The sequence below is a fragment of the Glycine max genome, chromosome 5 (assembly GCF_000004515.6).
Source record: "Glycine max cultivar Williams 82 chromosome 5, Glycine_max_v4.0, whole genome shotgun sequence".
In the NCBI taxonomy this organism is placed as follows: Eukaryota; Viridiplantae; Streptophyta; class Magnoliopsida; order Fabales; family Fabaceae; genus Glycine; species Glycine max.
In genome coordinates, this window is record NC_038241.2 from 41,765,168 (window position 1) to 41,792,133 (window position 26,966).

At 31.7% G+C, this 26,966-nt stretch overlaps 2 protein-coding genes, 1 long non-coding RNA gene, 1 other non-coding gene and 1 pseudogene across 9 annotated transcripts; 2 read left to right on the forward strand and 3 right to left on the reverse strand.

The window, feature by feature from the left end:
- Positions 1–5,213: 5,213 nt before the first annotated feature.
- LOC121174923 (uncharacterized) lies at positions 5,214–6,478 on the forward strand. 2 transcript variants are annotated; one of them, XR_005891640.1, is made up of 3 exons: positions 5,215–5,610; positions 5,812–5,995; positions 6,145–6,478. It is a non-coding gene; the product is annotated as an uncharacterized lncRNA (long non-coding RNA). The 2 variants fall into 2 exon arrangements; XR_005891639.1 differs by having other exon boundaries at positions 5,214–5,995.
- Positions 5,347–5,476, forward strand: MIR156I (microRNA MIR156i). Its single transcript, NR_048767.1, has one exon. It is a non-coding gene; the product is annotated as a microRNA MIR156i (primary transcript).
- Positions 6,479–11,894: 5,416 nt separating the features above from the next.
- Positions 11,895–15,314, reverse strand: LOC100807201 (uncharacterized). 3 transcript variants are annotated; one of them, XM_041015760.1, is made up of 3 exons: positions 15,167–15,314; positions 14,101–14,476; positions 11,895–12,587 (listed from the first exon to the last, which is right to left on the reverse strand). In XM_041015760.1, the coding sequence occupies exons 2-3, from the start codon at positions 14,260–14,262 to the stop codon at positions 12,015–12,017; spliced, it is 735 nt and encodes a 244-aa protein (XP_040871694.1). In that variant the 5' UTR covers positions 14,263–14,476; positions 15,167–15,314; the 3' UTR covers positions 11,895–12,014. The 3 variants fall into 3 exon arrangements, with proteins under 3 accessions (XP_040871694.1, XP_003524352.1, XP_040871693.1); XM_003524304.5 differs by having other exon boundaries at positions 14,588–15,311; XM_041015759.1 differs by having other exon boundaries at positions 14,101–15,311.
- Positions 15,315–16,395: 1,081 nt separating this feature from the next.
- LOC100788312 (uncharacterized) lies at positions 16,396–19,644 on the reverse strand. Of its 3 annotated transcripts, none has more exons than XM_041015758.1 (4): positions 19,519–19,644; positions 19,154–19,416; positions 17,980–18,027; positions 16,396–17,220 (listed from the first exon to the last, which is right to left on the reverse strand). In XM_041015758.1, the coding sequence occupies exons 2-4, from the start codon at positions 19,313–19,315 to the stop codon at positions 16,621–16,623; spliced, it is 810 nt and encodes a 269-aa protein (XP_040871692.1). In that variant the 5' UTR covers positions 19,316–19,416; positions 19,519–19,644; the 3' UTR covers positions 16,396–16,620. The 3 variants fall into 3 exon arrangements, with proteins under 3 accessions (XP_040871692.1, XP_040871690.1, XP_040871691.1); XM_041015756.1 differs by having other exon boundaries at positions 19,154–19,362; positions 19,519–19,543; XM_041015757.1 differs by lacking the exon at positions 17,980–18,027 and having other exon boundaries at positions 19,154–19,362; positions 19,519–19,555.
- A 1,177-nt stretch (positions 19,645–20,821) lies between these two features.
- Positions 20,822–26,792, reverse strand: LOC100806670 (nuclear poly(A) polymerase 1-like; annotated as a pseudogene).
- Between the last annotated feature and the right edge of the window lie 174 nt (positions 26,793–26,966).

A 26,966-nucleotide genomic window follows, 5' to 3' on the forward strand; every position in this document is an offset into this window, starting at 1 on the left:
ACCGATGCTCAAATATCTCTTACAACATAAGTTTTTTACAAAACCGATGTTAAATGTCACTTACAACATCAGTTTTGTAAAAAACCGATGTTAAATGTCACTTACAACATCAGTTTTTTAAAAAACCGATGTTAATTTATAGATATATAATTTTTTTTTTCATAATTCGTATCTTATAACATCGCTTATTTAAATAACCGATGTTGTATTTATTAGTTAACATCGGTTTTGAAAAACCGATGTTAATGATACTACTTTCCACATCGGTACTTTCAACATCAATTAATAACCGATGTTGAAAGTCTTAAATAACCGATGTTAAAACCTTATTTTCTAGTAGTGAAATCATGATAGCTGAATTAACTCACCAGATCCACTTGAAAAAAAAAAACCCTAACAACTTGTAATGATTGTTTAAATTATTTTGTAATCATGAAATATTTTTGTCATAAAATTATTTATTATTTTATTGGATTTGTAATCATAGTCTTGAATGTGTGATCGTGAAATACTTTTTATGATAGAATTATTTTGCTTACTGGACGGACTTATAATGGTTCTTTTTATACTTTTAAAAAAAATAATAACTTTGAAATTAGAGTTGCTAAAATAAGGAAAAGTTATGGACAAATACAATTACACATGTATTTAATTTTGCTGGAAATTATTTTGCTAAAAAAATATTTTTATGTTGAATTTTTTTAAAATGAATTTTCTTTTTTCTTTTAAATTTTAGTTGGGTCAATCTATTTAATCAACTGACCTCCAATATTATATGGGAAAAACATTAAATATAAAAACAAATATATTAATATTGGATTTAATTAAAATATATGTAAGTCCGATCATTGTTTCTTATCGTTAAAAGTCATTTTACTTTTATGTTTTTTTATGATAGTTTCTTTTATGATAATTATTTTTTGAGTTAATTAATTAGTTTTTAGTCTTTAGTAGGGGATAATAAAATGAAAAATTATTTCCATCTATTTAGATATTGAAAATTAAACTTTGGGGATTAAAAATGATTATTTTTTTCTAGGTGAACTGGAAGGTTTTTTTTCTTCTTCTAAATATCGTTTCTAAAAATGATGATCATTACATGTATAAGACTCAATTTAGTTGGAACAATAATATTAATAATTATTGAGTCAATCCAATTTGTTTGACCTAATATATAAATTCTAATATTATGTATAATTAAATCATACATAGCATTAAAGAAATGTGAAATCAAAATTAAGGTATATTTTAATGTATATATATATATATATATATATATATATATATATATATATATATATATATATATATATATATATATATATATATATATATATATATATAAAAACAATAATATATATAAAAAACCCCGCGCTATATACTCTTTAACCAGTATTTTAAGAGCCTTTAAATTAATAAGGGTAATTTTGAAAAGTTAAAATAGTTTTTTATATAAATTAAAGACTATTAAGTATTAACTACTTTAATTTTTTTAGCAATGTGTTAATTAATTAAAAATTACTTATAAAAATAAGAAAAAGATATATAATGTAGAACTAAAACTAAAAATAAAAGTTTTTAAAGTAAAGTATAAGGTTCTTAATAATTTTCATTTTTTTCACTTAAAAGAAATGACTTATGGAACAATGAGGAGAGAAAAAGAAGCAATTTTTTTTTGTTTTTGTTTATAGAAAATTAAGCTGCTTATTTTTTATTTAAGAATTTTTAAAAAATATATTTACTGAATTTAAATACAAGAGAAGTAATTAAAAAACTTGAGTCACGTACTATGTATTTAGATGACATATTAATATGCAATTGAAGATATTACAAAAAATATATTTTTAATTTATTTAAATAAGAAATATTTAAAAGAAGTATAAAAATATATAATATAGGAACATATTATCTCAATCCCTCTAATATATAAGGCCAAATTAAAACCAATTAAAGATGATGTATAAAAAACAAAATTTAAATGTAGCCTTAAGATTTTTTAATATTGGTTTTCAATTAAAATTAAAATTTCATTTCCATAACTCACATAATAACAATTTAGAATAAGAAAAAATAGTGAAATAAGTTGCAATTTTAATTACATAACAAGATACAAAAATAACTAAAGAAAAATATATAAGTTTTAACCGTGTACCAACAAAACGTAAAAAAAAACGTATAAACACCTTTTATCGCATGATTGTATAAAAATGAGAGTTGAAGTAAGGTTTTTCCTTTAGTTGCAGAGAACTAGTGGGAAAATAGAGGCAGGGGAAATAAGAAAAAATAAGTATGAAATAGAAAATGGAGTATGTTTAGTCGTAGAAAAATGGTGGAAGAAAGAAATAAAAAAGTGCGAGCCTTAACCTTTTCTCTTCTTTTTTTCCCGCAAAATTAATACATTATGACTTTTTTATAAAAATAATTATTATTGTAACTCATAATTGATTGTCTCAATTACCAAAAACAAAAAAAAAAACAAAAATTCATAAACAATCGATTGGTTTTGTTTCAATAATTGATTGTCATGAAAAAAACCCGATAATTAGTCTTGTATTATTATTTTTCTAGTACTTCTTTCTTCTTTATTAAATTTCTTTTCTACTTTTCTTAAACTAAACATTCTTAAAATTAATCTATTTTTTTTTATCTATTTCTTTCTTTTTGAGCAAACACATCATAAAGGATAAAAGTACTTACTAATTTTTATTTATTTATACACAAAGGCTTAAAGTGTACAAACATCACAATAGAGATTTTGACATCCAAGGCATCCCAAGACCTATCAATTATTTACCTAACACCCTAAATATTATTAATAAAATGAAAAAAGTTTTGGAAAAACTAGACCAAAACCCAATAACAATTAATTTCGACATAAAAACTAGATTTCTGTTCAAAGATAACTAATTTGATCGACTTCTTGTCTACTCCTTGGCGATTGCGATCAAAGGGCCCCAAAACTTGAAGTTTCTTTTCCTATTATGACTTTTTCTGCATATCTCTTACAATCTTGCATATTGGATACCTCTAGAGTTCAGTGGATGCTGGATGACATAACGCCAAACCGATATATTTTTTCATCAGTACGCCAAATCGATATATATATGTCTAATTTAAGTTTACATAATTTTGTATATAATAGAGAGAAAGAAATAAAAAATTATTGAACAAAATAATTAATATACAAAGAGAAAAATAAAAAAAATATTATATATAAATAATATAATTTTATTATAATATCAAATCTTTATTAAAAAATAAAATTGAAAAATTTTTGGTTATAAAAAGTGAATGTACCATATTAGTAAATTAAAAGAAGCATTATTATATAACTTATCTTTTAGTTGATGCCGTCCAAAATACATACGTACGTATAAAATAGAGTTCTAAAAGTTAAAACTAAAACTTTCTCTATTACTTATGTTGGTATAACTAGAATGTAATTTAATAATAAGTATTGTCGTATTTCAAAAATATTTTTCAATAAGCATATTATTGTTTTTAAATAAGTTTTATGTCATATTTCAAAATTATTATCCTGAAATTCTAACTAATTTGAATTAGTTTAGCTGAATTTATAACGGTGTATATCCCATCTAATACCTATTTAATTTCTTTTTTCACAAAATTGAAACCTAAAACTTTACTTTAAAATAATCAATTTCTTGCTATTCAAACTAAGCACACCAAATTTTGACTTAGAACATAATTGGTTATGTGTCACCTACATCTGATGTGATTTTTATGTTTTCATATAAACTACTAGTTGTATTTTCCATTTTTTAATCCATTTGACATGATTATCTGTCCTTTTAAAAAAAATAAAATGACATGATTATCTCCACTTGCAACAAATATACCTCCAAATACACTCAAAATATCACATTATTTAATCTACATGATTAATTATTAGGTTTATGTGTTTGAAAAAATATTTATCAGAAGTCTTTAAAATGAATATGTAATTTAAAAGAATTAGAAACATTTTATATATGGTTAAATTATGACGTTGCAAATAATATGACAGCAACAAACAACCTGGGTGTGGTAATGTAAGTTTTACACAAGAGATCAAATCCCTTTCTTGATTTGTTATTGTGTACTCTGCAATATTTGAAAAAAAAATGAATAAATTTTATAATGTACGAAACTATACCTTTTAAAAGAAATTTAGTAAAAAAATTAATTAATAATATTACATGACACATCACAAGACTAAAAATAATAAGGTATATACATCACAAACACAGAAAATTGAAGACAAAGAGAGAAAAACACTACCACTTTTCATTGGTACACTGATTTGTGAATCCGCGCTCACCTGTCTGTTTGATGGTGACTTCCCAACCATGCATGCGTGTACATATCCACAACGCTCAAGCACCATCTTGTTAGTCACATATGCATGCCTCTAAATAAGGTAAAGTAATCCACACAAATTACTATTGCTAGCTTTTAGCTTTCCAATTCAAGAAACAGAAAAGCGATTAAGATTAATTTGTCTCCGTGTAATGCTAATTATTTAATTACAAGCATATATTAATTAATTTAACCATTTCTGAACCACTTGACTGGCCTAGCTATCTTGGACCCATGAAATTAAATTAAAGGTCCCTACTCCAGTGGAGTATTATGGGACCCACATACCACTAACAGTAAGTGATCTAAAAAGATAGAGAGAACCACAACAACTATATATGTCTAGTAGCATCACAGCTCTATTAACACTTTGGAAATAATATGATGATCTCATATTTATAGAAATCCTATTGCACATGGGGTACAAATCAGTATCATATAAAATAACTGTTGCATAAATATTTCAAGGAGAGTTCTTGTAGTGCATGCTAGCTGCACTATATTTTGAATTAATTCACGCCTTTAGTGTCTCAAAAATAACAACACTATAATATTCCTATGTAGTGGGTTCCATGTATGTAAGTTAAGTAAGGGGTGTGAGATTAAAATCTATGTGCATGCATATTTGACAAGTGGATTAACGTGGAGTACGTGAATGGGTTGTTAAGTTACATATATAAGGTGTCCTTTTTAGAGGGTGTTTTATCTCGTGAGAAGCGGTTACAACAAAATGAAGAGTACATGGAAAGTGTCATTGCATTTGTACTAGCTAGCTGACTGATCTAGAGGAATATTATTTGGAGGCCCTTTTACCCATTCTTTTCGCATTTTTCCTATAAGTAGGTGCTCCTGCCCAGTGAGAAATCTAACATCTCCCAAAGTTCCAAACTCGAATCTCTTCTCTTTTATCTCTCTTTGATGATCATCATCCCTTTCCTATCTCTATTTTTATGGGGAAAAGGTGAGACGGGAGGCACTAGTTGGTAATTAAGGTTGTTGACAGAAGATAGAGAGCACAGATGATGATATGCATATTATATAAAAAGCAGCTAGGGAACTCATGAATTGTGCATCTCACTCCTTTGTGCTCTCTATACTTCTGTCATCACCCTTCAGCCTCCCTGTCTCACTACCCCTCTACACCAACTGTTAGTATATATCTAGTTACTGGAGCTGGAATTCATATATAAATTAGTTTAATAAGCATGCTCATGCGTGTATAATATGATGTTCACAGGTTTTAAAAAAACTGTGAGTCCATGACTGCATCGCTATTGCAATTGTAGCCACATCAACTGTATTTGTTAACGATTTTATGTAATATTAAAACGCAACAAAACTGCAGTGGCAGCCGCAGTTTGAAACTTTCTTCTCATACCATATTCTCTGATAGATATTAATATTAATTTGCTTGTATATATGATGGCTATTATTAACCTTTGTATTTTGCAGTTAGACGTGCACTGCCGCTGTGGCTGTTGGACACTACAAATCTGTTTGTTGATGGTACGAGGAGGTTAGAATGAAAGGGTTTAAGTTTAACTTTTGCGCAAGTGCAATTCATTCCGTACCGATACCTCTTGTTCAAAAGCTTGCATTTGATTTGCTACACTGCCTCTGAGATATAATTAGAGAGGTTTATTCTTTTTCCTATTAATTTTCTTTAAAAACATTGATTTTATTTGGGCAATATTAGATCTGTATTACTTTCATTCATTTTGTGAATTCGTCTACCCTAAGAAAAATCTGACTTTCCTTTCTTTCCTTTGTTCTGTGCCACATAAGTGATCATAGACTCGTTATCATGATCACAATATGATTCTTAACAAGAAGAATGTACTGTAACTTGCTTCTTGGAAGAAGGACCACATGCAATTGGAAGTTGTGGCAAGGGGATTGTGAAGAAAATATATGGGGTCCAAATTCCAAACTGACCATGACATATTGTAGGACATATATATATATACTTAATTGCTCAGTATTCTTTCAAGTCAATACCCCACACTCAGTCTTGTTCACTGACTTACAATGGTGATCTCTAGCTAGAGAGTGTGAATATATCATCAATAGATAAGAGCAACAATGTATTTTATGCAACAAAGTTATAAGGTTTAATGTATGCATGTCCTATTTACTGTATTCACGAACAAAACCAAAGGTTAAAAACATGTAATCAAATTGGTCATGGTCCAAGAAACAATGTTCAATATAAATTTAAAAAACTAAAAAATCAATGATACTTTGACTTAGAGCAAGACAAAAGGGTGGTTTTCAACGATAATTGCAACGACTTTACCATTCTTGTGTTTTGAAAATTCAGATTGAGTGATGATCTCCTTCTTACTATTAATATGACGTATTGCAACTGACCAAGTGGTAGGCAATTGATGCATACTATAGGATGCATGTTTCTCTATTGCAATCCCACATAGAACCCATCTCTGGTAAACAATGTGAAAAGCATACAGTGAAATATCACTTGTCTGGCCTGCAATGCAAGAAACATGAAATTAATGAAAATATTCTCCCATTTTCTAGACCTACCGCTTTAAAGCTAGCTCTCATTAGGAAGGGATATGCTATTTTCTGATGACAAAGACCCCTTTCCATATATGTTGATGCACACTCATTGAGATGTGACTTACATGGCCATTACTATTTTAAGACGAGTTTGATATGATAGAATATAGAACCAGTGAATTGAAAAAGGAATAAAGAGGGAATAATAATAATAATAATTTTTATTATTAACGCTTGACTCAATGTGATTCTAGCCAGTTTAATTTACGTAAATATATAGTACTTTCACTTATTTTCCCTCCCACTCCCCATCCGTTTATATTTCCTACCATGCATATAAACATAGGTTAATCAAGTGTAGAATTTAACTTAATTTGTGTTCTCTACTTTTTTTATAGGCAAAGAAAAATTTATTGATGAAGATGTTATTAATGCATCGCTTCAACACAAATTTGTACTTCCAAAGAATAGCAAAAATTTAAGTGTAAAAAAATTGTTTGCTCTATTAATTTGATTACACATATAAACTTTCTGCTTATTTACTGTACACCCTTCACTTTCTATTTTGGTCTTTTATATTATCAAATCATAACTTTTTTCCTGTATGCCTTCAAATTATAATTGGTTCAGTACTTACTCTCTTTAAACAAAAGTACCACAAAATAAAGACACCATTTGACTAAGAATGCGTCTCGTATATTCATCAAATTCAGTGAGTTCACCTAATGTGATGCTTCATTAAAGCAACACATTGGCAATCCAATAGTTGGCTAATTAATTATGGTGGAGTATCCTGTGAATTGTGTTAGTCATATTATCACCACATTCAAATTTTACTAAAGATGTATTAGTTGAACTTGGTGCACGTAACCAACTCGGACATTGTTGATCACATTGCATTATCTTAGCGAAGTTTTGTGAACTATATAGAATTTTAGAAGGCAAAACACAGAGATAAGTCCTTGGTTATGAGAACTCTGGCTTACACGACTTAATTAAAATAGCGCCAATCATTCAGAGACATTCATAGTTTAACCTAGTTATATATATCAACTCTGATCCCTATTCGGCTATCCCTCCTCATGAACCCGTGTTAGTGTTGTAATTCAATCATACTATCTACTAAATATTCAATCTATTAACAGCTTTAACAAGAAGAACTAGTCTCCCGCAACATAATGAATAAAAGTTTGAGCCCCTATGAGATGTTCATATTGAATAACTGATACGCCTAGAACATGCACAATCACCTCTAAATTAGGAGACTAGCTACCTACAATAAATAAATAAATAAAGAATTAGTCAATCTATCCATATATAAATATTCAATTTTTTTCTGGAATATATATATAAAGAGAAAGAGGGTATCAAATGAGACCATTAATGTGAGAAATGAGATGTTCGGTCAAATATTTTATTTTTTTTTTGTAAATTTTGATAAAAAAGTTTCTATAATATAACAATGTTTGGTCAAACTACTTTTTCTTAACTTCTCCTTTTCTTACAAAGAAAAGTTAGACAAAGCATAATTATAAAAGAAACTATTAAAAGTAAATATTTTTTTTTTCAATGAACAAAAGTCCAAAAAATATTTCTTATATATATATATATATATATATATATATATATATATATATATATATATATATATATATATATATATATATTAAGCGAATGAGGGGAGTTTCTCACATTCTCATATACAATAAATATATAAATATTATATAAAAATTAAAAACTTAAAAGTGATGCCTAACACAAATTTTAATTAATTGACAATATAATGTCGATAGTATTTTTCATGTGTATGATCAAATTTCTATTTATTGTTTTAAGAAAATACTGTTTCGACAGAAACCTTGGAAGATGAATAAAAATACTAACATAAATTATTTAGCTAAGACATTATTTTTACTTTTTTAGGTATGCTGAAATTTCCAATTTATGAGTTTTATTATTACCTAGAATTCAAGACACTTAAAGTTAAAATATAATATGACAATATATATATGATATAATTAAATAATATATGAAGTTGGTCTAGTATAGTGTAGTTTGATCTCATACTTTTTTATTTTATTTTAATTGTTTCTTCTTTGGCCATCCTCGATGTTGGTCTTCTTTTCACTTTATTAATATCATTCGTATATCAAATCACACCATAACAAAAAGTGGAGAGGTTTTACTTTGTTGCTTGCGAGTAATCAGCTAGAATCTAGTGTCGTAATATGCTTTGCATGTTTAGTCAAATCTCATGCAGTTTTGGCTCTAAAGAATATTTAATTTCCATTACTATATGGCTAATTAATATTTTTCCTTATATTTTGAAGAAAATATAATTCAGAAGAGGAAGATTCTGACATTGTTCCAAATATAATTGTACCATCACTTACCAACGCAGGGAGATCAAATTTGAGAGAAATACGAGTATGACATCAAAAGTCTTGTACATGACTCATATTTTATGATGAATAGAGATCCTGAAACATAGTATAGCAAAATACATGGAAAAAGGAACATTTTAATTTATAAATACTAATGTAATTTTGTTTGTCAATATAAATACACTTATTAGTTCTCTTTAGATCTCGTGTTTGTATGTATGCGTGTGATTACTTTGTTTAGAATTCAAGTTACTGTTACCTATATATAAAAAGGAAAGACAACTTAAACTATAAATTGAGATTATACGTAATTAACTTTGTCAATACTATTTTGAAGAAAACAAATTCAAAGTGGATCCATGCCTAACACAAGGAATATGTTGACGGAATCTGGGTAAATTCGGTGTTTGACAATACTGAAAATTATTAAACTTTTTTTTTTAAAATGCTGGGGGATCAATCAGCATAGAATAAAAAAAGGAAAATCATAATCTCCAAACTACAGTAACATAAAAAAAAAACTTAAACGGGGAAGAAAGATTAAAAAAAATAAATTTATTTTAGAAATAATTACATAAAAATATTTTACATGTAAAATATTCTTTAAAAAATTAACAACTATTTAGTAGAAAAAATAAATAGTATTAATTAGATTTTTTTTAAAAGGAGTATTAATTAGACTTATTTATATTTTTATCTCTTTAATTCAAACTATCTGTGATTTTTATTCTCCAAAATCAAGTCGATCAAGTAGCTCACTTTTTAAAATGAAGCAAATTGAACCTATCATCAATTTTCTTCTACCTAAAACCCTTAAATTACTATTTTATATCCAACGAGGAAGGGAGCTAATAGCTATGATGTATTTAGTTCACTCAAATTAAATTCATGAAATAATTTAAAAAGTTTAGAAGTAAAATACTTAGTAAAACTTGAGAATTTCATAAGATGTGAGATTAGGGTTTCAAAAGGGGGGAAATTGAGATTTATTTTTTTGGTAAAATTTGATAATTATACTAATCATCAGTGATTGAATGAAAATAAATAATGGGTGAAGAAAAAGCAATGGTCGTTAGCAACAAGATTCAATATCGTGAAGCATCATTTTGAAAATTGGCAGAAGAACAAAACAGGCTTATGAGTAGTAAGTTACTAAAATGCATCTTATTACGGAATTTGCAACGTTTCGCCTAAGGATTGGGTGGGCGGCAATGTAGGTGGCCCATTATCATGTGCATGTGTCTTTGTCTTGAATTGTGTGCCAAATTGATAGATCATAGAGGTAACTATAATGATGCTCTTCTTAATTAATTCACACCAACTAGTTACTTATTCAATCCTTATCAATTTTTTGAATATCCATGCGAGAGTACTGCTTTATTTCTTTCTATCGTTTTTCTTTTCTCATATTAATCTCATTTTGCTGGCTTTCTAACCGTCAAAATGTCCTTATTTGCCTACACATCCAGTCGTTTAGTCCCGCTCTTAATTTCCTCAAATATTCTAACAGCCAACTCAAGTATATTAATGTTAGATAAATGTTTACATATTTGGTTCAAAATTAATTTTGAGATAAAAAAAATTTAATACTTCTAAAACTAATCATATATCTCTTAAATTAGTTCATTTTACAAGAAAGCAGCCATTTTAAATTAGTTCATTTTAATTAATATTAATCAAGCAGCCATTTTTCGTGGACAGGCAATAGGTTCATTTTGGATTTCAAAAGCAGGTCAGACAGTTAGAATGCTAAGAAAGATATGGCAGGATAAGGGTATCTGATAGGTTAGCAATCTTTTTAGCTTTATGTTGAAACTCCCCACTACCAATATTGTTGGCAGATATTTTTTGCCATCATGTTGCCATGGTCATGTAATACTGCTGGTTCTGTTATGAATGCCCCATCGTAGTGACGAATTATCTTATTCATATAGAAGCCAATCAAACAAGATAAAATGGTTTTTGATCCCTCTATTCCAATTATTATCGCTTCCTCTAATCATTGTCGTCCCTTGCATATATGACTCTTTTTACATTTGGACAATCAACTAGTCCCACATTGCTAGTGATCAAGACTAAAAACGAGAATTGAGAACATGCTATGTTCATTTCACAGCTCCTGACATGACATACTGACTTGGCATGCCTTTATCTTATATAAACCAATTCATATATATATAAACAATTCAATAATTAATGAAATCTGATTTGGTTTTTCAAAAATATGCCATTCATATCTGCTTGGTTTTGGCCATGCAATGAAAGGACATTTTTGGAATCACATTCAGACACTATTGGGGAATGAGCACCGTTAACTACATGCTAGTGGCACTAATAAAGTTCATGTTCTTTATTCACCAATTAAGCTTAAGGTTCAGGATAGTGTGCTTAAAATCCAACCAAATCATTGTCAAAATTATTTAATCCAAACTAAATTGAACTAAACAATATCCGTTTATTCACACCAAACCCAATTAGAGTTTTTTGTTTGATTTGGATATTTTTCTTTCAAAAACTGAATTAAACGCACCGGAACACTCCTAATTCAGAATTAACAAACTTATCCAGCACCCCAAAGAGGAGAAAAAAATAAACTTTTCCCTTGAAAGACAGTGAAGAAGTACTTCAAGATACTACACATACTTTCCAATAAATATTATACAATAATTCACGAATAATAATATCATTACAGAGATGAGATGATTATAGGAAATCTACAATTGAACTTTATTACAAGTTAAAAGATAATAGTTATGCAAGTTGAAGAACAGTTAGAATGATGGAACTATGCTGCTCCCATGTCCTCAGTTTCCCTCTTATTGAATGATTGAATGACTTAGTGTGAAGATCCTGTGTGATTTGAGTGGTTATGTCCAAAAAGTACAAAATAAATGATGTCAAGCAGCAACAAGCAAACATGGGTATGGGCCCATAAATCCAAAGGACAAGAGGAAAAGACAAGTAGAAGGCCTGCAATCCAAGAGACCAAGAATAACTCCCCCGGTTTAAGGTTTTTGCAACATATTCTATGAAATCCATTTTGCCTTTCAATGCAGGTGTGGTGATCAAGAAGCTCACATGTGCATGGTATCTAATAGACTGCACGTTACATACAAATGCAACAAGGAAGCATAATGACATGGAGAAACGTTTGATTGAAGAATTAAGAGAAGTTTTGTTGCCATAAACTAATTTGGTATCTGAGTCATTGCTGTCAAAAATGCCAATAAGTGAACTAAGAGTGATTGCTGTTGTAGCAAGAGTGGATGCCATGATATTGTTGTGGATTGTTTGAACGCCCAAAACCCCATTTTTCAAGGGATCCTGAAAACAATGCAAGGGAGTTTGTTGTGGAAAGTAAAGGTACAGAAGTATCACTATCACACCATTGCTAGACAGGTGTACAGAAAGTAAAGGTAGCTTAACTGGGAATTATTATGTCTTTGTGAGGACAAGTCTTTTGAAAACGTAAGGCATAGTATGTTGTATATGATACAACATAATAAATTTGCAGATATAATAACTATGTTGAGTTCCCAATAAATTATAATAGCCATATTTTACAGAAGAGCCTCCAAAGAAAATAATCCCAACCAACTTTCAACAAGCTAAACTCTAGTGAGATAAGCAACAGAACAAGGACCAATAAAAAAAGTAAGCAGAAGATTTGCTAAATTGAATTACAAAATGACTGGAACCTGAAATCCACCAATATTTCTTTCAATAGTTTTCTAGCGACTCATTTATTGAGAATTTTTCATAGCTCATGTCTGATTCAAATTCAAATTTTCTTTTAATGAGATTTGCCTTATTGATATTCTACTTGGCCCTACTTGCAAGTTGCAACCTTCATGGATCATTTTATTTATTCTATACACAGGAAGCCGGTTTTAACTGGTTGAATTATTAAGGATATAACTTCATATCAACCTACACTGCCTCTGCGCCATACTTTTTCCCTACCACTAAACATTTACAGAGCAACACCTAGCTCTCCTTTTCATTGCTCAAAATCAGCCCCCCTACAACAATATGACATTTTTTGTTTTTTTATGGTCATACAACAATATAACCTGACTTCTATAACCAGCATAAGCTAAAGAAATCCTCAACTGGATATTAGTGTAGGTATGTGACAGCAAGAGCAAGACTAGTGTCAACATTTTATATATTACAAATAGATGTGGATGTTCAAAGAGGGCAGAAGATGGTAAACAAAACAATTGCAACATGTTTAGCATACACATAATGACTAGGTGCATAGAGACTTATGCATCAGATCAATGACTATGAGCCTGTATGGTTCAATATATACTTTAGTAAGTAACTTTGAAACATACTGCAGAATCAATCCAGAATTGATTTTTTAATAATTTAGGTAAACTACATGTCAAAGCTTTTCAAGGACGTATAATACCATGTAAAGGGACATAAGCAGCTGATCAATGAGCCTATAAAAGTGAGGCTATAACATGGTTGAATACTTGAATATCTACTTTAGAACATCAACTAATGAAGCAGTCTATAGTTGTTCTTTTTTTATTTTATAAAAGTCTATAGTTGTTCTTAAAGTACAGATTAAACACTTTATCAAAATCTGGTTAACAAATGCATTGAATTCACATACTCAGAACATCAACCAACGAAGCAGTCTATAGTTCTTAAAATACAGATTAAACAACAAGTCAAATTCACAAAAGGTGGGAAACAAAACCCCATCAGTCAATTTGGCCAGCATGAAGGTATAATTTCCCGTTGTCTACGCATTTTAAAAGTAAATGGTGAAATTAATCCTTGATATTGTACAAGATAAAACGTAGAGAAAGAGAATACTGACAGCCATGATGGAAAGAACCCATTGGTAACGAGAATGAGCATTCAAGCCAATGACAGTGCAAGATGGGTAGCGTATTATAGTGTAGAGAAGCCAAACGTGATATATTCCCAACACCAACAAACCCAGTGGCACCACTACGTAGTCCAATTCCTGTTCTTGCATGCTTCCTCTTCAAACTTCAAACTTTACCTTCCAACATTCGCCATCCTCCAAAATTATAATCTTAATGGAATTCAAATTAGTTACCCTTTCCTTTCACTCATACCTACCGTTGTCTTTACAGCCCACCTTTCCACTCACAAAATCTTGTCTTTTTTCCTCCAAACCAAGTAAAGATAAAGAGACTCCCCCTTCCTCTGTCAACTAGTAAAGTTGCCTGTAAAGAGTTTAATAAACATATACATTTTACTTTGGATAAAGAACCAAAAAAGGAATTGAAATTGAGTTAGAGAAAATATGCAATTCCATGTGGTCGTTCTCTTCATACTTGTCTGGTCCAATTCGTGAAATTCTTATATATGCTACTAGCTTCAAATCACGTGTCTTTTTGTTTCACAATAACCCCTCCAGTTTGTTGCTTTTGTTATCACTCTGTTGAAACGGTTGAAAACTGTTTCTCTCTCTGTGCTTTTTAGGTAAAACTCAAGTTCTCAAGAGATCACTTTGGATATTGGTATCCAAAATAAGGCATACATCGAAAGAATGATGTTGATATCATTTAATACTAGTGGGTATCCGCGCCATCAAAACCATTTCCTGATTCATAATTCTTGTAAACTGAAGCCACTTACTCAATTTTCCCTCGTAAATAGTAATACATAAAATAATGATGAAACTGCATTGAGATTTAAGTGAGCCCTTTTTATCTACAGTTTACGAAGCAAAATTGTGCGAATGTCCCACATAATCACCAAGTTAAAACTGTTCTTTATTAACTTTAGTTTTTATGCACTACCAAGGTAAAAAAAAAAATAATACTGTAAATTCATCATAAATCATTATTAGTATGCCTAGTATGACTTTTAAGATATTTAGTGTAAAATAGTGAAAGTCAAGAATACCATACATAACAATTTTGATTGAATGATATCTTTGACAGTGTCCGTGCATACACTGTTTACTCCCTTTTCTTTAGACGTTGGCCTTGTGTGTATGTGTGTGATTAAAAAAAAAAATAGAGCTGCACCGAAAATCAACAGCCGTAGTGAGTGCTGCTGATGTTTATACCACTTTTATAGTTTATTTCTGTCCTAGTATTACCACTTCAATTCCTGTCCAAGTATTAATTTAATTAATCCAAGAGGCTCCAAGTGTGTGGATCGCACATAGCCATAGGTACTAATTCCTGAATGATGTAAGCTCGAAATGATGCAGGTTTATGAATCACCATAGATATAATATTACAATTAAGTAATTAACAGCTGTTCTGTGAAGGTCATCTTAATCTTTTTCAACGGAAAATCATTTCTACAAAGCAGGTAATAGACTGTGCTTTTTCTCTTTTCAAGAACATCTCAACATCTATTATTCACTTGTTCTTTTACTTCTCTTGTTTGGTCTTGTTTCTATTCTTGACTTGGTTTTCAATGTTCTCTTCCATCAAATTGTAAGGATCATTTTTTGCAGCATAGAGGTTGGTGGGTGTGATTGGATGATTGTGTAAAAAAATGTATACAATCAGTGTATAACCTTTTTTTCTTAAAAAATAATGTGTAGTGTTGATGTTTACACCACATTTTAGTTTAATTCCTGTCCAAGTATAATTTAATTTATCAAAGAGGCTCCAAGTGTGCGGATCACACATAGCCATAGGTACTAATCCCTGAATGATGTAAGCCCAAAATGATGCATGAATCATCATAGATATAATATTACAATTAAGCAATTAACAGCTGTCCAGTGTAGGTCATCTTAGATAGGCTGCCAACAAAGTTTAACCAAAGGAAAATCATTTCTACACGGCAGGAAATGGACTGCGCTTTTTGTTTCTCTTTTCAAAAAAACATCTCAACATCTACTCTTCACTTGTTCTTTTACTTCTCTTGTTTGGTCTTCTTTCTATTGGCTCCGTTTCCAATCTGATCTTCCATCGATTTTTTGCAGCATCGGGGTTTGGTAAGAAGAAGGAAACTTAAGAATTAATGGCAGCTTCTATGGTTTTCTGTCACATGGTTCATGTTGCGACAACTTGACACAATACGACAAGTGCAAGCCCCTTCATGAATCAAGACTAAACAAATTGTTGATGTCTTTTTCGCGATAAAATTTGTGCTAGAATAGTGAGGAATTGAATGATACAGCAAAAATTATTGGGACAATTGTAAGTAAGTACATGGGTAAGTTCATCCCAAGGAAGTGAAAATTAACTGACGCAAAGAAAACAAAAATGAATTCTACTACTATTAACAAGAAACAAAACATACCACCTAGTACTCTCTGGTGAATCCTTCTCACTCACACCCCTGGCACATGTTCATACTTCTCAATAGGAACATACAAATTTGTTACATTTATAATTAATTATACATGATTGACACCTGAGTTTTGAGACAAATTGTTAGCAGGTAAAGGATGATAATCAGGTTCCACAGCAGACTCTACATCATGAGTTCCCCTCTCCTTCCTGAATGAGTTACTATGAAGATTCCGCGTGATTTTAGCCGTCGTATCCAAGAAGAACAAAACAAGTGATGTCAAGCAGCAACATGCAAACATAGGTATGGGCCCATAAATCCAGAGGAAGAATGGAAATGACAAGTAAAATGCTCGAAGTCCAATAGACCAAGCATGACTCCCACGATTCAAAGTCACGGCAATATATTCCATATACTCCCTTTTGTCTCTGAGTGTTGGAGCAGTGATTAGGAAACTGACATGGCAATAGTATCTAATAGACTGTACATTGCACAAAAATGCAACAAGGAAGCAAATGGTGACAGAAATATGTTTGATTGAAGTACGGCCAGAAGGTATGAAAGCCGTGTCATCAGAACTCCACATGCTGCTAGCGAAAATACCAATAAGTGAACTGAGTGTGATGGCTGTTGTAGATAGAAGAGTAGATGCCATGATATTGTTGCGAATAGTTTGAACTGCCAAAACCCCATTCTTTAACGGATCCTGAAAATTTAGAAATGGAATCAATGCTACTAGAACTAATTTTTACAGCTTGTCAAACTGAGATGGCAAAAAGGTTTGATGGAAGAAGGAACACAATTAAATGACAGTGAATGTTGCATGAAATCAGAGCCTCAAAAGGCCAAATATCTCGACCAAATATACAATAGCAGTGAGAGTCCATAACACAGACAACAAGGATATTCAATCATTAGGCAAGCCCTGTGTCACATTCATATGGACCGTACCAGTAGGCAGTAAATACTACTATTTTTTAGGAAAGGACATTAACACAACAATGAGGCATTAGTTACCTAAAGATCAGGATGTGTTCATTTTTAAGTTGAGTCTTATGAATTTTTTCTTTTTAATTTCTTTCAATGTAATTAAATGTAACACAAAGGCAGGGCCACGTTATTGTTTGTAAGAAATGCACATAAAAACATGTGATAGCAGTTGTTTGATGATTTTATTAATGTCAACTTTCAGCCATCTCTTCCAGTTTCCCAACTGGGTGTTTGACCATTTCAATTGATTAGTCGTGGAGTCAAACAAGAAAGTTTTCTAACCTTGAAAGAGAAGAAGAGAGGATTGGGAAAGAAACAAGAAGAATAAAAAGAACCGAATAGAAAGAAACTTAAGATATGCTTGGTTGGTTTGAAAAATAGGACGGAGGGAAATGAGAAGGTTAAAAAAATGTATTTAGTCTTTATTTCTATCAATTTCCACTAGTCCAATATCACTCCGACCTCAATAATTTACCTTGATGGGAGGATTCAATGAATTACAACTTGCCACATGCTGCCAATACTAAAGTCCAAGATTTGCAAGCATAAACCAAGAAGTTTAGTTCCCCTGTAAATCTTATGTAAGAAATCCATCACTTGGTAACTATAAAAATTGAACAATAGAAGCTTGGCACCTGGCTATTACTACTCAAGGTTATCAATTTGTATGAGTTCTCAACCAGTAAGAATAATCGCATCTATCAATCAATTAATCAAAATACTCAGTTTTGCTGTAAATAACCTTGATAAACACTAGAGGAAGTGTCCAGGACTTCAGGCTAAGTGCATAATACAAAAAACGGCACATTCAAACATCTTTAATGTAAGGTTTAGATATTGATAAAAAACCACATGCATAATTCATCCAACCAAACAGTTTCAGTAGGTTGATATAAATTCACATTCAAAAGGTTATTTCACTTCCTCCATTTAGCCAATGAAAGAAGGGGCAAATGGGAATATGCTGTTGCATTTGCCTCAATGAGCTCAAGAAAGAAAGGAAAAATCTGACGTAACAACAAGAATCAACATAAACTACATAGGCTCTTGGATTCCCCAGCGATACCAAGGAAACAATATACTTCAAATATGATTGCCAAATAACGAACCAATGAAAATGATAAGTAAAGCTACCACCAATTTCATCTCAAACGACAAACACCTAACCCCAAGATTCATTAGAAATGAGGACACTAATGAAAATACAAGAGATTTTATTCTGAATTGAGCCACTACATGTCATAAAACAAGAAAATCAAACAACACAAGTGTGAGAGCAAAACAAGACTATAGGGATAATCTTTTATTTGTTTTCCACGCACATCATCTTTCATGTTTAAAGCACTGTCACACTATATGTGCACAACTCTTTCAGCAGGTATTCGAACCTTGTGTGGAATTAGCCTCTTCCGCTAGACCTAACACTCTTGGTATGACTAGGAATAATTGATGAACAGTTAGGACATGTCCAAAAGAAACAACTATTCTGAAAAAACTATCAATAACCCAGCTCAGCTGTGTGGTGTGGACACACCCTTTTCCAATCAAAATTTCCAAACCATATATTGAAAGCATATTGTTGCTGTTATGAATTGAAAGAGAGAGAGAGAGAGAGAGAGAGAGAAAAGTTGATGGTGTAAAGCACTCACACTCATAATGGAAAGAACCCACTGATGACGAGACTCAGCATTAAGGCCAATAACAGTTCGAAGAGGGTTGTGTACAATGGTGTAGACAAGCCAGATATGGTATGTCAGATACACCAACAGACCCAATGGCACCAACACATATTCAAGCTGCTCCTTCTCCATGCCTCCAAGTCTCCAACAACACTTGCTTTCGTACGAGGAATTTGGAACTGAACAAAAGGCTTAATAATGAATGATTCACTCATTCAAGTAAGTATATCTGTCTGGTCTTGATTGACCCAAATTCAAAGTCATCATTTCATTATAAAACTCATATATATTCACCATGTAAAAATTAAAAAGGGTGAAAGTAAAATGTACGTAACTGTTATTCATTCACGGGCTACAAATGGATGTGAATCTAACATATCAGATCAGATGTGAGAGAAAGTTTGAAGTATGGCCACATGATGGTGTTGTCGCCACTTGCCACTTGATAAGTTGACAGGGGCATTCACCCAAATAAAGAAAACATTGTTGACAGTACCAAACTAAAATTATATAATACGTTAAAATTGGTATGTGTACTACTAACAATATAATTATTTTTTTGCAATCATTCAATTAGGTGTTAATTTTTATAATAATTATCTTAAATAATATATTTATCATAATTTATAATTTAATGACACTATAATATTACACTAATAATGTATAGATATGAATTCCTTCTTTAATTAATATTTATACATATTTTTCTTATTCATGCTAAGAAGATATTATTAATTAATTGTGCTGACTGAGTTAGTCACCAAATATATTTTGTCCCTAAGCGATACCTGATGGGTACCCTTTCCGGCCTTCCAACTGACACTCTTTCTTTCTCGTTTTCTGTAATGATGTTGTATAGGTTATTTTTTGTTTGTAAATTTAACGAAAACACATGTTGTATACTGTATAGAATATTGATTTTATTTAGTTCTTCATTAATAATAACCTTTTAATAGCTTTCTTATAAATATCGTATTTAAATATAACAAATTTCCATCACATCTTCATTCATCAGTTTAATTAAACGGCTTGGGTCTTCCTTTTAAAATAGTAAGTATTACAGTTCTAGTTAGCTTTACAAGAAAATTACGTCATAAAAAATTTAATCATTAATTATTTTTCCATTTTTCTTATTTTTTTCTTAATCGTAAAAGTAATTGTTAACAATAAGTTTTAAAAATAAAATTTCTCTTTACAATGACCAAGGCTACAGACACAAATATGATGGCTCTACTAGCGACTCTTCATTTTTCTCATATTTTGGTTGTCTTTTTCTATTTATATTCTTTGGCCGCACTTTCTTGTCTATTATCTATTTTCTTATTTCGTCTCTTAGATTAAAATTTTCTTCAGCTACCGACAAATAAGATAATATTATATTATGAAAGATATCATTCTAATAAAATTCATATCATTATTTCTGAATATTTTATTCTATTTTATTTTATTGACACCGTTATGGTACTAGGATACTTCTACAGTTTTACTGTGGTATTTTATTTTATTGGCATGGAGAAATTAATGATTTAAAAATTACTCTATATCCTAAATTCTTTCACAAAGCTACATTATGCTAAAAGAATCAAAACATGAAAAGAAGAACACGCAAACCTGAAGGCAAGAAAGATGCCAAACATGTCAAGCAATAGAAAATATACATGCGACACATAATATAAAATCTATATGGACATCAGATAATCACATCATTAACATTACAACATACATATTGACAATTTCTTACCATTCAAGAAAATCATATCATCCAAATTCTATCTAATTAAAAAAACTAGCAACAACTAGAGGCAGCCATACACAGAGTGACTAAGTTTTGAGCAACTTTAGCAGACAATCACAGCAATAAGGAAAAGCCGGTATATATGAAATATGATTGCAGATGTTCTATATTTATGATATATTAAAAGGTTAACCTCGAGCTCTTCTGAGCCCCCATTTGAGTATAAAAGAGTTGCGGAAGTGGTTTCCTTCTTAGGAATAATTGGTTTCGCGGCCACTGCAGTCTGAGTTTGAAGAGTCCAATGCTGTTTTTCATTTTCCCACCAAAATCTTTGACTTGATTTCTGAACTCAAGATCATCTTCAAGCTCATCAGGTTCTCCTGAAAACACTTGTTGTGCATCATATGGACCACACATAATCTTCTCAATGGCTAGCTTTTCAGCTTCTTTAGAACTAGATGTATCTGTGGCAGTAAGTGCTGCATTAACTTGTAAGTTGCTTGTCACTGATCCATTGGTCTCTCTATCCCCAGGACACTCCCCTGAAGATTTTAAATCAGGTTTCTCACTCTGTTGTTCACTCGTACTATTGATTTCCGAGTCATTACTTTTCACAAAGCAAGAACTAGCCGGGCTAATAGGATTTTCATCTTCATGAACTTCCCTGCTGGAGGGAGGCAAAGATGCCATGGACTTGGAATTTCTCAAGCTATCCACACTATCCTCTGCTTGTTTTCTCTTCCTATCATCATTTGCTCCTAATACAGCCATTTTACCTTCTTGAGACTTTTCTGCTTGAGCATGGCCAGAAACCCTTAACTCTTAACTTCATTTAATCTCCCAAGTTACTTTAGATGGGTGGGAAGGTCGAACACTGCCAGGAAATACAAAGGTAGGTATATTACGATGTTTCACATGGGGGACATGGACATCCATTCCAGGTATCCATAGAGTGTATATGTTGACAGAATGCTTAAATTCTTCAACAGTTAGTCTTATATCAAACTGTCCACCATCGTTGACAGGAACTCCTTGCTTACGTTGCAGCGCCATGAAGTTGGAGCAGTGGAAAGGTCTGGATTTGTCTGAAGAGTCACCAGGATGTGGATGACACTGAAGCATGCCATAAATGTGCCTTTCAATCTAAATGTTTAAAGGACAATTAAATTAGGTTACTAAAGAAGAGATGTAAGAAAATAAGTGAAACAACAAACACTAAAGCAATCTCAACTGGCGGAGGTGAGACTCAACCCAGCCTTTCCATTTTCTAAGATCATCAGCATTCTCCCCTGATATGTCTATCTGCAAATAATTCTTATAAGAGTCTTATTAAGAAATTGTTGTTTCCCCTTGTTGACTCAGACTCATCAAACACAAGAAAATGAGAAACCTACAAGAAATTGTTGTTTCCCTCATAGCGGCATTCAGTCTTATTATGAAAACTTTGATTCAATTAAACGTACAGCATTTGGGTAAAAACATAAAGCCAACTCATACCTAGAACTATCCAAACTTGTCGTCATCCAACACACAATCATTTGCTTCTTGGCCAAAGTTTCTAAAATTGAAAGTTCATTAATTCCAAGGAAGAACAAAAGTACGATCACAGAAGCATCAGCTCTAAATTATCATGTTGTCAAGAGAGATGACTAAATTTAATAATTGTTCCATGTCCATACTCGAACATGGGAACTTTAGCTTGAAGGCCCATGTCAAATCATCTTGAGCAAAGTACTGCAGTTAATGGCATGAAAAAAATTAAAAGGTAACCTCCAACTATTTGTTTCAATATTCAAACTTCATATACTGATCCAAAGGCTACAAATATCTGGGTCAAATTCATGCTTAGGTAGTAATATACAAGCTCCAGAATACTAGAGGACAGTGGATTAGAGATGGAGAGAGAAACAACAGACACTACAAAATCAAAACCATAACTGGGCGAAGGAAAAACAGAATCCTGATGTCCAGAGGTCATTGAGGTACATGGGCTGACGAACACCCTATTTGAAAGCAAATATATGGCCATCAAATTCTGTCAAATTTTGTTTAAGGAAGAAATCATGGAGTGAGACAGAATTATAAATTTATAATGCAGTGTACTTTTCCTTCACGTGGAATCAGGGAATGTAAATTGAAAAGACTACCTCCAATAAAGTAAGAAGGTGTATTAGGAGAATAGAGCCTCAAACCCTGATAGGTGTAACTGATTAGTTCGTTTTGATGTGACAGTTAGCACTAACTATAGGAAATTATTGTAATCAAAAGAGGGATGGTGAATAAATAGGATAGGGGAGGAAACAACAAAAATATTTTCAGGCATGTCATTAAGAAGGTAAGGTCGAAGCTGAGTAGACGGAAGACATATCTATCTATGGCTACAAGAGCTCCTTCACCACTTATGAAATGCAACATGCTAGAGTTCCCTCAGAACTCTGTCAGATGAGAGACCTAAGGAGCTTGGAGAGCTAGGATTTGGAAAAATCACAACTATGAATGATGTTGTTCTCATAAGTATTGACCAGCCATCGAGGAAATGGAACAAACATACTACCAGACTTATCAGACAGATACATAACTATGTACAATAAGATTTGGGGTGATTTGGATACACACTCGGCTAAAGGCAAATTGATTGGCTTGCTAAATGGAGATTCAATTATGGCTATGGAAAGAAAATTTGGGATGAGTCCTCAAATTTTCCAAAAATAACTTTTGAAACCATACATTATGCCTCACCATTTTTAAAATGAAGAACCATACCTCACATATTTCATTTCCCCTCTGAAACTCCTCTGTCATAATACACAATGTAATTGACGACACATTGTAGCTAGAATTCATGCAAGCATAAGCAGGGGTAATTATTGGCATTAGATGGAACCTATCATTGGGATATCTTCTAGGATCCCAAATTTGAAGTCCAACTGATCCCTCTTCAATAGCACAAAGCATTACTGGATTTGGCCAACACCACTGAGTATATACCCTGAAGAATCGAGACACTAACATGTTAGGCAGTGCATTAGGAAATAGCTAGCATGTTCGAGCAACAAGCAACGCCCAGTTTATACCACCAAGATAACTTGTAACCTGCCCATGACATATGAGAAATTAGCAATTACATAAATCAGAACATTAGAATAGTGAAGAAGTTGGAGCCAAAACAGAAAAAGAACACCAAACAACTCATCTAGAGTAAGAGCTAATTTTCCATACATTTTAATAAACACCACATACCTTCGCATAGCGAAGAACCTCTGGGCAATGGGGTACGAAGTTTTTTTAATAAACACCACAATGCTTTGCCCAAAACTTCATGCACCTCAATGTTGTACAAAAATTCTGCACTTTCGAAACAGAAACAATCAATGATAGGGAAGTCACAGAAAGCTGAACAGAAAAACTGTCTTAAAACACAAGACTTTATCAGTCACTCTACAACCATTAAGACTACAGACAGTTTCCTCATCTGCATTTTGTAATATTAACTCCTGTGATATATCCAAGTCCTGTCCCACAAACAGCAGCCGGTATTACTAATATGCAAATGAAAGGTAAAATACAATTTACACTCCAAATTAGATTCAAGCAAAACGCAGACAAAACACATGCTGGGAATAAAGGAGTCATTCACATATTAAGAACATTTGTTTTCAAATGGGTCAAATGGAACAACTTCAACCTCTTAATCATGGTTAAATCAGTTATTTCAGGAATAACCCTCAAAGATAATTTTGCATATAGGAGATCTATATAAACACCATTGAACTTGAACCTCATTACTGGTACATGAGCATCAGGCACAGGGTGCAACTCTGTTACTTCTGGCATCTTAGATAGCATCCTATGTAGGTCACCAAAGAAATCTTCCTAAGGTCAATTGAAATTACAGTTTAGCTGGTGGAAAATATGACCTGAAAAACATATATTTGCACCCTAAAAATGGTATGGATTATCATACATCTCTGGATGCATGTCTCGGTCCCACACAAAGAGTGTCTATATTTGCTCCAGGGCTATGCACCTACAAAATTTGAATGAAAATGGAAAAATAACGAAACCAAAAAAAAAAGATTGTAATAAAATAAATATATTGGAGCTCTAACTAATATTTCCAGTTTATGGTCCACAATTTTGAACATTGAATGAGATAGAATAAATACAACATAATTCATCTACAGGAGAAGCTTGCCATATGACAATCGATAGATGCTCAAATATTGCTTAAAGTGCAAGGCAAAGATAAAAACTACACTTGTATGATGAGTGTGCATGCAACAAGGAAAGATTTGGAAGATAAAACAACTTCATACCCCGAGTCAATAGGAGCCAAAAGTAAAAATCTTGGCATTTGCTTCTTGCACCAGTTGCTTGTTTAGTCCCTTTGCACGGCTAATGATTTTGACCCAAATCTTCACAATCTAATTCATATTACAATAGCACATCTTCAGTTTATTTGGTATAGGATCACACAGAGTAAACAAGTGCAATCAAAAAAATAAATTCAACCTGGTCTAGCCTGCCAAGCACTTCCTAACTGCCTCCTGCTGATTCTCATACAAGCCAGCATCTTGCAAGTACTGAACATCCACAATTCAGCACAAGTAGTGTTAGCAACACACTCTTATTAAATAAGATGTGGAGAGCACAAAATTTCGTGATTTCAAATAAATTTCAAAACCAATGAGTGAGTGTTGCTTAACATTTCTTAGTCACTGCGGTAACAGTTGTAAAAGCTCAAGATAATAAAAAAAAAATCACAATAATCAGAACCTTCTCAAGTTCACGTGTCTTGATGACATCATATTCAGTAGGTCCACCCAATGAGATGGGTTCTGTTATGCCTAAGCGTTGCTGCTGCCCATTATCGCGATTGTTCAGTCCGGGGTTCCCCATCAATACTTTGATACATTTTTTTTAATTATAATTACAGTGATAATTACATATTTTGTTTCAACGATAGAGAAGCTGTGAAATTTAAAAGTTATTCATAATATTTTACAGTGTTTCTTTTCCCAACAAAACGATAAGAATAACAAAAACTATAACACCGTGAAGATAATAGTTGATTGTACACTAAAAGGGATAATCAATTCAATTTCAAAGCTATGAACTTTGACCATAATAGTACATGGGGAATAATTACAAAGTCACCCACCAGAACATGTTCCTTCAAAAAAAAGAAATACAAAAACGGAGTACAAAGCTACTATGGGGTTCTAAAATTGAAATAAGAACCGAAACCCAGAGCAACAAAATCAGAAGAGATTATGAGATGCAAAGTGTTTGTGGAAGTGGAAGTGGGTGTAGCAGCAAAGTCATGGACATGGTTGATGGTTGCACTTGCACCCCCAAAATTTTCTCTGTGACGAAAGTGACCACAGTTACAATACAACACGGAAAAGAGAGAAAGAAAGTGTGGGGAGGAACAAAAATGGATATATAGAAAGGGTCAAAGTCAGACGGAGAGACAGCAGTTTGGTGGTGCAACGCTGCCTCTGGAAGAATGATCAAGTTAAAAAAACAATAAAAAAAGAAGAAAATAAGAATATTAAGAGAAAATATTGAAAATGTGTACATAAATTAATGGTATAATTTTATAAAGTATCCAGTTTTAAAAAATGGCAAAAAAACAAGTGAAAAAGTATAATAAAATAATATTGAAGATAAAATATAAAATCATAGTAAAAACAAATGAAAAATAGATAAATCATTGTTAGCCTATATATTAAGAGAACAGGTAGAATGTGTTTTTTAGACATCTAAAGTGAGTTTTACTCCTCTTGAAAAGTTGCACATACTTATTTAATAAATTGTTTTTTTAATTGAGTTGAACGTGACTTTTATCAAGTTAAAGTTGACCTAAAGTTATTATTTTCTTACTTTTTCATTGAACGTAAAAAATTTAAAACATAAATTAAATTATACTAAACTTGCCTTTAACTAAACATAAGTTTACAAATATTGGTGGTGTTAAGTCTCTTCAGTTTGATGATATTTTAATACTTTTCAACTTTATAAGTTTCTCTACTATTCTCATCGTCA

Bases quoted from the DNA above. Each gene is read 5' to 3' on its own strand.
- LOC100807201 (XM_041015760.1), bottom strand. From the start codon at position 14,262: ATGCAAGAACAGGAATTGGACTACGTAGTGGTGCCACTGGGTTTGTTG. The intron at 12,588-14,100 runs GTCAGTATTCTC...CATTGTTTTCAG, and splicing joins GGGTTCTTTCCATCATGGCT to GATCCCTTGAAAAATGGGGT.
- LOC100788312 (XM_041015756.1), bottom strand. The intron at 18,028-19,153 runs GTGAGTGCTTTA...CTTGGACTTTAG, and splicing joins GGGTTCTTTCCATTATGAGT to TATTGGCAGCATGTGGCAAG. The intron at 17,221-17,979 runs GTAAATTATTGA...CTAAATTTTCAG, and splicing joins CATTGAATCCTCCCATCAAG to GATCCGTTAAAGAATGGGGT.